Source organism: Haliotis cracherodii, unplaced genomic scaffold (assembly GCF_022045235.1).
Source record: "Haliotis cracherodii isolate W230 unplaced genomic scaffold, xgHalCrac1.p SCAF_8, whole genome shotgun sequence".
NCBI classification, from domain to species: Eukaryota; Metazoa; Mollusca; class Gastropoda; order Lepetellida; family Haliotidae; genus Haliotis; species Haliotis cracherodii.
Genome location: NW_027266341.1, coordinates 10,089,417 through 10,102,706, shown reverse-complemented (window position 1 = coordinate 10,102,706; position 13,290 = coordinate 10,089,417). Strand labels below are relative to the sequence as shown.

Here is a 13,290-nt window from a genome sequence, read left to right as displayed (position 1 = left end):
ATTGGGTTTACCCGTTAAATCACTTGAAGTGTCATCTGTTAGTTTATTCTGAAAATCCTGTCGATAGTTTGTTATTTAGTTTTTCAAAGTATCTAAATCCAAAGAAGCAAAGTCTTTTTGAAACATTCGAAACATGTAGAATTTGAAAACTGCTGTATCATGAAATGCATGCCCCACTGCTTCATCGTAACGCTGAAGAGAGAAAACAATATAGAGAAACATCTTTCAGCGGACTATGTCATCAGTAGACAAATACAGGTGCAGAATATATGCAGTTGAACTTAGAACATCACACAATGTATATACAAGTATTTATATGGGTCCTGTTCTCTATTATCTCAAACCTGGCCTATTCATCTGTTTACCATCAAACCCCTTCGTGTGATTAGTATACCAGTAGTGAGTGATGAATTTAGCATCTCAATTACAACATGGCTTGGCAGCTTCATGCGAGTGGACAGCCCAAAACGATGCACGTCGCACGCACTTACCACTTTGACGAGACCCATGGGTACGATGACCAAGGGTTGTTGGAATTCAAATCATGCTCACTGGATCCTGACATGTCAAAGGGACATAACTCTAATAGGTAAGTTTCTACTATAGGGTCATACATCATTAACAGTAAAACATGGTGGTGGGCACCATGAATGAGTTTGTCTGCCAATGCTGATAACTGAAGCTAGTCTTCTGTAACATGATCAATCACTTACTTTCGAAAGAATCCAGCCATACTGAGTCAAGAACACCAACATGGTGCTTTAGACATTGTACCAACATGGGGATCTGAGCCCTTGTTGTCACTGTGACAACTGATCCACCAGAACGCTCCTTATTACATCATTAAGAGGGCTGATGCATCACCAAGTTGAATACATAAATTAATCAAATCTGTGCTGCTTGGAACACTTCGCAGCACCATGTCACACCATCTGAATGAGTGTTTGTATCAAACTGTCAAAATTGCTCCGAATCCCAAGGTCATTTTAAAAACCGTGAAGTTTTGTCCTTTTACTCTAATTTCTTGTTTAACCCTTCAGTGAAAATAGATCTAAATGTACAACACAAAGAGACATCATTTTATACTTATATGTACCTTCAATGTTTGACCGACTGACCTATCCAGGCACCTGAGGTCAGTGCCACAGTAATGACATCCTTCACTCCAAACAACTGCTGCTTTCCCACAGAATAACTAGCTTCCTGATGTCATGAACGAGAATATGGACGATTCAACCAGCTTCAATATAAATATCACTCTCTCACCGACAACTTCCAGAGGCACAAAAACACTATATACTCCCATGATATCAGAAACACTCTTTCAATTCCATAATGATCTCCTACGTTTACAGTAAATCTTCAATCCAGCAACACACAAGGTCAAACATGTCGAACAGAAGACATCATCAATACTTCAGAGCTTTGTATACACTACGTTCATCCATCCCCTGTGACACATTCAGCCACCTTGCGGTATAATGGTGATGTGTATAAATAAGTCAAACAAAGACGTGCCGTGTATCACTCATGGATGACAAATGAGCCCTACTCTGTGCATGAATTCTGTTAGAGTGAGTGAGTATGGTTTAACACCACTTTTAGCAATATTCTAGCAATATAACGGCGGGGGACACCAGAAATGGGCTTTACACATTGTACCCATGTCGGGAATTGAACCCTGGTCTTTGTCGTGACGAGCAAACACTTTAACCACTAGGCTACCCGACCGCCCAAATTCTGTTAGAACAGTGTCATTTCCTGATAATAAAGAAATGTCGTGTAGATGTTACACGAGAAAATGTTAATGTAATTTAAGCAGTGGTCGGACCACTGTGATTTCCCTCTCACTGGACCCAGACCACAGTTTGAAGTATCAGTTCAAACATGGCGACTACACTGGAAAGCAGCCATTCACAGGTTACGGCAGAACATAGTGAATACAAACGCATGAGGTATTAAAGACGACATTTAGTCAGTAAAAAGGAAAAGCAGTCTTGTGCCATGTCCTCCCTGCTTGATCATGTGACTAGTGCCTCTTTCACATTTCATTAGGCACCCAGCCTAATTGGTACAAGGGAAACCCCCTTTAAATCAAGCATTGTATACATACATTTTTGTAAGAGAGGCATTCATTGTCTCATGATGAGATGTCAGAAAGTTGCCAGTTCCTACTGTTACCATTGTTACATTTCAAGGATTCCAGTTGGACTATCAGTATATAATCACACTCCATATAGAACACCAATACTCTCTAAGACCCTTCTCTGTGTCCCTGTCTTTCAACCATAGTTATGTGTAATAGATGCATGGAGATATAACTACTAAAAACATTGCATTAGGACTGCTGATCTATGAGATACTCTGTTGCCCTTTCGATATCCCAGTTCCGTGTTGATAAAGCTCGCCTCGCTTCCTCCTGAAATAGGCAATGTTTGCATCAGGTTCATCATCGGAATGTACTTTTACGTTTTGTGACAAATAAGAAAAGAAATGAAATGTAGGGTGTGACCTGTTTAACGCCTCAGTCAGCAATATTCCATAACAGAATGAAGATATCACACACTTATAATCACGTATGCGTCAGCATTCAATAAGCCAGGTCACATATTGTAACTATAAGCATTAGAGTTATTTAAATCCCTCGTCAGCTCTTCCTACAAGATAATTTGGGATGCATTCTTCTCCGAATCCCCATGGAGAAGAGCTTTGTCTGACAGAATAACATCATCATAAATATATTTTAATACCTATAATTAACAAGAGTCATCAAAAATGACAAATCCTCCTGGCCCCTACAAATTCGAAAGAAAAAACTATTTGCCTGTTACGCCCACTTGATGAAGAATTTCTATCTGATCTGTCTGACAAGAGTAGTTATTGAGCTATCAAAACAATACCATGGAAATGGGATTCGGAAATTTGTATTTCTATGTCAGGTACACACCAACATGAACAGTCAAAGTCAAACTTGTTGCCAGGGAAACGGAAAAAATATAAATTCTAACAATCCCTAAATAGCAAAAGGCAACAGATGACAAACTGGTCATATGTGTGCATAGTTTCAAGGAAGAATACCTATTAGTTTTAAAGATGTAGTCAAAGTCAAACATCTTGCCAAGGAAACGGGGAAAAAAATATCTCAATTCCTAAATAGCAAAAGGCACCACTTCAACCCCCGAATAATACATGTTCTAAGTTTGATTCAACACTGTTGAACAGTGTTTTAGTGCCACTCCAGAAAAGGTTCCTACCTCCATTTCAGCAAAGTCAAACTTGTATACACAGAAAAATGAAATTTTTAAACATTCCCAAATGTTTAAAAAATAAAAAATTTAAAAATTACAAAATAGCAAAAGGCACCACTTCAGCATGTGACTGATACATCTTTCAAGTTTCGATCAAATATGCTGAATGGTTTTCGAATTCTGTTCCGGAAATGAACACCATCCCCAATGGAGTCCCTGTCCAACTTATTTCCATAACATCTTTTAAAAATAAAAATTTAAAAAATCCCAAAATATCAAAAGGTACCACTTCAGTATGTGACTGATAGATTTGCCAAGTTTCGATCAAATACACTGAGTGGTTTTCGAGTTCTAACCCAGAAAAGGTAAAGATTACAGACAGACAGATAGATAGACGAACGGAAGGATGGACAGACAGACAGACTGGCTGATCGCTATATCCTCGCCTGCATATATGCCGGGGGATAAAAAGTACTTACCTCTACAAATCCCATGTTGACAATCTCAATAACCTTTTTTTCTAATTCTTCTTCTTTCTTTGGTCCTGAAAGCGTAAACAAACACTTACTACAGAATACCCCAACATCAGATACCAGGAGGTAAACAATCTCACCTATTTAGAGGTGTGGTGGCATGAGGTGAAATGGGGATTAACAACATGTTTAAGATGATTTCACTTACACTGAGATGTGCAGGCACTTGTGTATGGATGCTTACTTACTTAGGAGATTTAACGTGCGCTTTCCGACTGATGCGTATTTCGCACACGGGATGTTTGTACTAGTCTTGTTTTATAGTACTAACCCACTTTTTTTAATACCACAAGGGGTTGAAAGGGGGATAACTCCAAATGGTATGTCCTTATTTTGTCACCATGGGGCATCAAATTGTGCTAAGTGCACTATATTGTCCATAATGATATGATAAAACAGTGATAGTAATTGGCACCAGAAATTCAGACCAATAACCCGTGCCAAAATTTCTAAAAGTTCAGGTACCATAATGACTAGTGTATATTTGCCATATTTAAGGGTTTTGCAATGTTATCATTCATTGTAAGGACTAGAAGGCTTAAAATGTCAGATTCTATTGCTGAATAATGTATTGACCAAACATGCTGAAAGTGTACTGCACCTCCGGCATACACTGATGTCCAGTGCCTTGCTGTCCTGGCAAATATCTCCGGTACTTCCTTGTATTGCTGGGCTACGACTGCATCTTGAGGATCATCTGGCTCCGCAGCTGCCAGCAGCGCTTGCAACGACAACAACACCGTCCGTAACGTCATGGCAGCAGCCCTGACAATACACAACACTCAGGTGTAGTTTCTTTCATATATGGCACGATCAATCAGTCTATTTTAATTCTTCTGAAACATGATTCAAAATATTTTTAGTACTTCAGTACAGTCATCATGTTCAGTGAAGCTATTTGCATGGTTCATACAAATCTCAACACGTTTTCAAGACTACAAAATATCTTTTCAAGGACATTTCAACTTTAGACACACTTATACTTAGTGGGCCAACCATGGCTAAATACAGCCTTGCTTTTGGCATAATTGACAGTTACCATATTCGATGTAATAAGCGCCCCGCTCTAATAAACGCCTATGGCGACATTTGCTAAGATAATGGCTAGTAAACAATCCCAATTAGCACCCCTTCCGATTGATCAATGTACACAAGACTTATTTATTCGCATATAATGCTATGGGCATTTAATTCTTGAAAAACATGTGTCATACATAAACATTTCAGGCTGTCAGCATAAACCACAAATTTATCTTTCAACTCTGTTTTTTTCACCAAAATAACATTTTAATAAGAGGCCCTTATTTCGAATTTTGAGAGCGCCCTGGGCGCTTATTACGTCAATTACGGTAGTTCATTTCCATGACAACCAGTGTTCCAGCTACTGTCAAAAGGCCTGCAAATAATAATACTCCAAACAATCAAGTGACTGATACGAGCAACAATCCACACTATTGCCATTCATTGACACCATCAACTAAGTCAGTGAGTCTGACCGCCAGATCTATTGTTGCCTCTTACAACTAGCACTGAGAACATTTCTCTGAAATATAACATGCTATCAACATGATCAATATTTGAAACATAAATGCTGAAAAACTGCATGTATCCTAATTGCGGTTATACATGACCTGAAAGGCTTTCAAACTTACCACTGATCTTTTAATATATCCAAGCATATGGCACCTGTGACTGAGCTGATGTTTGGATGCCATATTTTGGTGACGAACTTCACCTGTAAGTGTAAAGAAATCTCATCACTTATCCGGTGCATCCAGTTTGTAAATATTGTACTGGGTCGGGCTGGAAATCATCCTTGATACAGTAAATCTGGAAAGTGTTGCGCATTGACCTTTTTGCTAGTTTGATTTATATGACGATGTGCATGCATGTGCGTGTTCGATTACCCACATGGGTACAATGTGTGAAGTCCACTTCTGGTGTCCCCCCGCCGTGATATTGATATTTGATTGAGTATGGTTTTATGCTGCTTTCATCAAAATTCCAGCAATATCATGGCAGCAATATTCACACATTGTACCCATGTGGGGAATCAAACTTAGGCCTCAGCATGACCAAGCAAACTCTTTAACCATCAGCAGCATTAGAAATTGGCCCAATAGTTAAGGTATCATAAGGACTAGTAGAAATTTGCCATTTTCAGGGGTTTTGCTACATGTTATCATTATAAGGACTAGTGGAATGAAACTGTTAGTTTCTAACGCTGATCAGGCTACCCCACCACTCCAAAATGGCTTTAAGGTTTAGACTTGGCAAGCAAAAATGGTACTTGAAAGCTATGTTCATTTTCTCCTACATTATTTTACAATGCCAAAGATGGGGTCTTATTTGTCCAAAATGCTGGGACTACCTTGTTACATCAGTTTTCTTTGATAGCAGTGAACATGGTGAAGTGATGGGGTTATTAAATTTGTTGTTCGGGTATTTGAATCTGGGGACCCTCATTAACATCTAACATGATAAGGACAGCTTGACTATCATGCTTAATTTCTAACCCTGATACATTTCCGGCTTAGCTTACGAGAAAATGCACACGGTAACCTTAATCTCTGTATGTAGAAGAATGCCTTGGAGAGCAGGAAATACAATTTAAATGGTAAATTACCATGTATAGTGATGTTTTATATCAAATTTCATATTTTTATTGACCAAGTTTGTTATAGCTGTTCATTCACATGAATTCGCTGAAGGGATACCATACGTTTTGTTGAAAGTGTATAACACTCGATAAATCTTTTTTTTACATTATGAATCACAAACAACTACTATTCTAATCTTTTCGTATACTCTGAAACATGCAGCGTAGATTGTGTCAGGTAGGCAGAGCATGTATACTGTTCTGTGGTTCATCTACCCCCTACAATTCCACCTCGGTTAAACCGCTGATCGTCTATAACACTCATCAATTATTTGGAACCCAAAGGTAGTGTTGCAGCGAGGGATCACTGTATACGAAAAAGTAACCAAGTACCAACCTTGGGAGGGTTAAAGGGATAGGTTTCTGGTACTTTGATATCCAGTTTGAATGTGCCTCCTTCATAGGGTGTGTCAGGAGGCCCCGCTATCTCGCCTCTCAGGTCATTGTACTGGTCATCAACCAGTTCCACCTTGATGTCACACTTCGCGATCTGAAGAAAAAAAAAGGTCGCAGCATGTTGATCAGAGTGAACAACCAAAACAAACAAATATGTGGTGTTCCATCAAGTGTTGCTTCTTAGGGTAAGCAGAATGAGTGGTAAGCAGTAGAGGGCGTAACGTGTACGCGAGACGACTCTCCCGTCTCGCTTACAAGTGACCACCTGAGAGGGGTCACTCGTATGCGTGACGGTCTGTCGGTGGACCATGGATTTCTGCATGTTGCACAAAAATGTCTCTACAAGCGTTATTTGTGAAAATAATAAAACAAAATTAAGTACAGTTATTGATCCTTCTACTAGTTATCAAAAGACATGAAAAAAATGTCATTAGAAAAATAATAAACGGTCAAATTGGGAGAAAAATGTGGAAAAATCGAGCAATATACATAGTATTTTCTAAAAGCTTATTTATCGTAGAGTTACAAAATATATAAATTATCTCACGCACACCAACGCACACCCATTTTCCATCGCGTTGAAACGTTGGTAAGTATGGTTTTACGAAGCTTTTAGCAATATTCATGCAATATCAAAGCTAGGGAAACCAGAAGTGGGCTTCACAAATTGTTACCGTGTTTGGCATCAAGCCTGGGTCATCGGCGTGACAAGTCAATGATTTAACCACATGACTACCCAGCTGCCCCTAGGTAACATGAGGTAAGGGGAGGGGTTTGCAAGGGGGCATCGTCATGGTCATTCATCAAACATTTCAGTATGACATATCAACATGATCAACAGAAACATACCTCTAAAATGTTGATACATTAACAGGGTTTTACGCAACACAGAAATGTGCATCCAGTAGGCACAAATGTATAGAACTGATGCAGGACGAAAAATATAGTGTCCCGAGAGATGCACTATCATTATTTATTGTACAAAATTCTTGACAAGATATATAAAGATCCTGTAATTAAAGTAATTATCAAATCTTACAGTACAGTAAACTACATTATTTCATAACTTTACAGGACCCTTGTAAGGACCTTTAACATGTTTACAGACCCTTGACATTAGTAATTGGGGGTACTCTGGACCATTAGTTTTGTAGGTCAATGTAAAACCCTGCATTAATGTACTACAGCTAATCATCCCACTGAGGCTTACACACTTCCTTCATCTAGATAAGCAAGCACCATTGATTGTTAATAATGTTTGATCTATATCTTCACAAAGACTTTCTTTTACCATCAGTTTTCAATATGGTACCTCTTAAGACATACTTATTATGTTTGCTATGTCACTGGTAAGCAAGGAAAGGCGGTATTCTGACACTGCCTAAGGGCTAGTACAGCAGAAGAATTTCAAATATGATTGGAAATGTTCCTAACGTCATCACTATTCAAGCTAGTAGACTGCCTTGGTTAGTTTTTATCCCTGAACCTGACAAGGCTTTCTTTTACAGCACAACCCCAGGTCTCCCAGTCTGGATATTGGGAAATGTCATTCTGAACAGATAGAATACTCTCACGTGTTCTTATTTCAACTGGTGTTTTGTCTGGTACAGTTTAACTTGTGGATTGGTCTAATGTTATGACAGCTGAAAGAGCGTAAATAGCATTGTAGGCGGTCAGTTTCAGTAAGTGTTACTTGAAAACTGTGTAGGCACCAGGCTTTTAGGGTTCATTTCTGGAACCATAACTGATTGTCATCCAATAGTCCCAATTTATTTTTCCAAATATGGTATTGACAAGAATTGAGTGAGTAAAAATATAAAGTCACATCGGCAGTATTTCGGCAGAATGTCCTAACAAAAGTACTAATGCCAAAATTACCGACGCACTCACCGCTCACAGTTCTATCTTATGCGCTATCATTAAATATTAGTTGCTGGACAATACACAGATGCATTGGTGGATCATGATTTTACACTTCTCGATACAAGTCTTGATCACAGCCACACACTAACTAAAGAATATTGATTCTTATTTCAAATGTTTGCTTTAATAACTGTTAGACCAAACACATATTTGAAGTGAAAAGTTAAATATTTTTTCTTAAATTGCGCAAAACTTGACACTACCAATGATAAATCGTCAGCGTGCCAGGCCATTTGGCCATCCTGTTTGTGAAAAAGATGGCTTACAAGTATCGTGATACATATTGGATCACACAGTCGGTGTATTGACCCAGCCCTATCAAATAGATTTGAAGTTTGCATGTTGTGTTGCTACATTTACAAGCCTTAAAGAACACAGACTATACATATATACATATGCCTTCCTAGCATGACAAGTTATTTTATTTTCATGTTTGTGTATGTGATGGAAACTGTAAACATGGTAAACATAACGCTGTTATGTTAGATACCGAGTGTGAAATTCTACTTGTCTGCCACTTATTTCCGGCTACAATATAAAAAAACAGATTTGGGGACAAAACAACAAATCATATGTTCATACTAATCCCTGTGCAGGGCCATACATGAACTAACTAACCTGGAAGGTTTTTTGTTTAAAGCCAAAACTGCAACGTACCCATAATTCTTAGAAGTTGACTTTGGGAGTAATGGACATATTGTTTTATGTAAAAAGAACAGTGATACATGGCCATACCCTCAATAAATAACCCAAGCACAGAAACGGATGTTCCGGACCCAAGTATTTTATAGAGGGACCATATATGAAGGTGAACTATTATTGAACAGGTCAAAGAGGTTGTCCTGTAACAAGTGTAAGATGAAAAACAGAACAGCAGAGCTATTACTGAGACACTGCTGCACTAGGTAGAGTGTATTTGGGCCTTTGATACTTTTCACTCAGTGAGTAGTCACTGTGTAACACGTATGCAGAATAAATCCATGATTTAGGTTATTGTTGCACAAGTGGTGTGACAAAATCTTTTCCTTGCAATCCACCATGTTTATTATTTCATCTGTAGGCGGAAGCTCCTAACTTTTCCGCACGGAGCCTGGCACATGCTAACGTAGAAGGGAAACAGAACGTTTTTTGAAGTCACCACAATTCGGTATGAGGAACATCATACAATAAGTATCACATCTAAAGCTTCCAGAAGATGTGATTTTACGTTCGCCAACTCATGACGAGGTTTCATTTGATTTTCAGTAACTAAAAATACATAAAAAATAAATACCTCATCACTTTTGATTACTTCTTTGAATTCCCTCTTTATTCTGTTAATGGCGATCGGGATGGTAGCCATTATAAAAAGGGACAATAGTTTTTGTTTGGCTTATTTCTGAAGACAACACTGTATTCCAACTCTAAATGTAACTTCCGGTTAACCCCGAACATGCGCATACAATTTCTACCAAAAACCTATGTCGTTAATTTTTCAAAGATTATTTTATGGTTTCTGTATCATTGGGCGAAAATGCAACGGCAAATTGTTTTGTGTTTTCTGTATTTTTTTCGGCACCCGAAAGCTGAAATGAAAATTTAGTTCCCTGACAAATCTGAAGATGTTATGTTACAAAAGACAAACCATAGCATATCTGAAATGTGAATCTGGTAAGGTTAACCTACCTTAATTCGCGTGTTCGCATTTAATATCTGTCGTTTACTTATAAGTCACCAAAAGCCAATCAATACTATTATGTCATGTTATTAGATGGCCATCGATATTAAAACAAGAAATAAGAGAAAACAGAGACATGCAAATGGGGGGATTTGGGTGATTTTACAACCAGAGGCACAAATCAGGTTGAACAAGTGTCAATTTCTAAAACCCTTTTATTTCTAAAACCCTTTCATTTCTAAAACCCTTTCATTATGTTTTCTGCTTAGAGAATTGATAGAGTGAGGTGTTATATTGCAAAAAGCACAACGGACACTTCTAACTTTGTATTTTTGTTGACTAGTGATAAAATACACCTTCGGATATGTTGTTTATATTATCATTACTATCACATAATAATAATAATCATAATAATAATAAAAATAATAATCCCATGAGAATGCGTGTAAATCACATAGAAACATATTCATTTACTTGAACAAAAAGACTTTGTTTGTTTGTTGTTTAACGCTGCACTCAGCAATATTCCAGCTATATGACGGCGGTCTGTACATAATCGAGTCTGGACCAGACAATCCAGTGATTGACATCATGAGCATCGATCCACTTAGATCCTTATTGGTCCATTCTTCTTTACAATAATGAACATACTTGCATATCTGTTCATTTGAAAATGTCATTATACCTATTTATATAAGCATAGTGTTAACAGTTGTGTCTTGTTTACGTGATATTATTACTTAATAATTGTAAAAAATAATGTTTTTTGCAGCAGTGACAAGTGACGGTAGTGTCTATATACCTGTGACGGAATGACAACTGTTCACTCATTTTTCACTGGTCACAATATCGGCCATTACCATCGCATGCATGTAGGCCTATTGTGACACGTGACGGTACCTAATGACGTACATTAGGCATACTCATTTATTTTTCATTATTCATTTTATATTCAAAATGGTTTACTATAATTTATTTGGAGGGCGTGGATTTGGTACACTTCATGAATCTGCCATAACTGAAGACTTTTTTGTGGATTTCATGTCAAATACTAACCTCAAACATAAATCTTTCACATCGCAACCAACAGTCAACTTTCTGATGAGAGTGATCTTCCTTGGAGCAAGAACTTACCATGATAATATAGTAGTACTGTGGCGGTTATGAAAAAAAATCCTGGGACATACATATTTCCTTTTTAAAAATGTAACTTTACCGATATTTTAGTTTTTCAGTCAAATATTTCATGAAAATTTATTTCATGTTTGCGAATAAGCTAATAATCTAGACCTTTTAAGGATTAAATTGCAAACTACAATGGGACAAACAAATGTCATTCACGTGTGGGACATGGGAGAATTTACAACATACACACATTAATAAATAACTGTCTTTCTATATATTAACATTTTTCATGAACTGAAATATTATGTTGATGAATTAAATTACCCTAAACTGATTCATCGAACTTGGATTTTATATTTGAAATACTGTTTCATTTTAATATAAAATCTATGTTCCGGACACCTGTTGTGCCCCCAGTTGTAAAATCACCCAGATATGAATCGATTCCATTTAAGTGCCTTAAAATACGAAATATCAAATTCTCCTTCATATATGTTACCAACACATAACTTACAAAATAAAATGGGATACGTAGACAACAGTATATGGCTACTGTAATGACGAAATTGAAACTGTTCATCATTTTTCAGGTATTGTAACAATGTGAGCTCCCTTTTGACGCAGTTCGAAAATTAGTTAAAAATAAGACACAGGCTACAGTTTAACTAGATAAAAAGGGTGTACTCAAAGGAGCCATAATACCAAATTCTGAACCTGTTGACCTGTTAATACATATGTGCAAAAGTGTAATATTCAAACGCAAAACATTCAGAAAAACACTTGAATTCGATAACATACAGAAGTAGCTCACAAATACTACTTTATGTCCAAGTACACAGCAAATGTTTTTGGGTAAAACAATCACTTCACCAATTATGTTTTGGACAACTTGTCATCACCCCTTTATAAAGCAATGTACTGTACAAACTGTGTAAATAGCAAAAGCAGAAAAAAATATCTTCGCGCATTACTTCAAATTCGCCTAGAATTACAGAACATTTTCTATTTTTGAATCGCAGTGCATTATTAGTAATAGTAGCTTTTTTAAAAGATGTACGACATTGATTCCTTATCGAGACCTCATGATACCAGTATGTGGTTGTTGTTGATTTTTTGCTTGATTTTTTGTGTTGCCTGGAAGTATTTTCGCATTCATCGATGCAAACTGTACAACGCCCATCCAAGCATTGTTTACTTCAGTATATTTCAAAGACATTAATTTGTCAGATTTAAAGACAACCAAATTACCGAAAGTTTAATTAGTTTAGTTTACACCAGAAATATTTGGTTTGAATGAGTTGGGTTTAACGCCGCTTCGAACAGTATTTAGTATCCAGTTTTATCACGGCACGACAGCTTGATGTGGACGAAAGCTCGAACTGATGCAGGCCTTAGACGTTTACCATTTGGACGAAATCCACGAGTTATTCTGGTGCTGACAATCGGACGAAACATGTTCATGTGAATCTGTCATGAGAGACCAGAATCTGACATCTTAAGCATTTGGTATATGAGAATCTGGCTATATTAGCGTTCTGTGGAAACTGTAAAGAAGAACAGCCCAGACATTTAATACCTGTGACAATTTGTCCTGCCAACTTGGTCACCTGTCTTGTATAATGAGTGACCTATTAAAACAATGATGAACGAATACTCATAATTCACTGTTTACATGTACATATAACTAGAATAATGCACGCTATGGAACTACAGTAAACTACGGTTAAAGCGCACCCAAAGGGACAGACA

General features: G+C 37.4%; 1 protein-coding gene across 1 annotated transcript; it reads right to left on the bottom strand.

Moving 5' to 3' along the window:
* Positions 1–535: 535 nt before the first annotated feature.
* On the bottom strand, positions 536–10,178 carry LOC139449870 (ubiquitin-conjugating enzyme E2 K-like). Its single transcript, XM_071231437.1, has 6 exons — positions 10,033–10,178; positions 6,778–6,930; positions 5,434–5,516; positions 4,383–4,546; positions 3,728–3,792; positions 536–2,419 (listed from the first exon to the last, which is right to left on the bottom strand). Exons 1-6 carry the CDS (start codon positions 10,099–10,101, stop codon positions 2,339–2,341), a joined length of 615 nt encoding a protein of 204 aa, XP_071087538.1. The 5' UTR covers positions 10,102–10,178; the 3' UTR covers positions 536–2,338.
* Between the last annotated feature and the right edge of the window lie 3,112 nt (positions 10,179–13,290).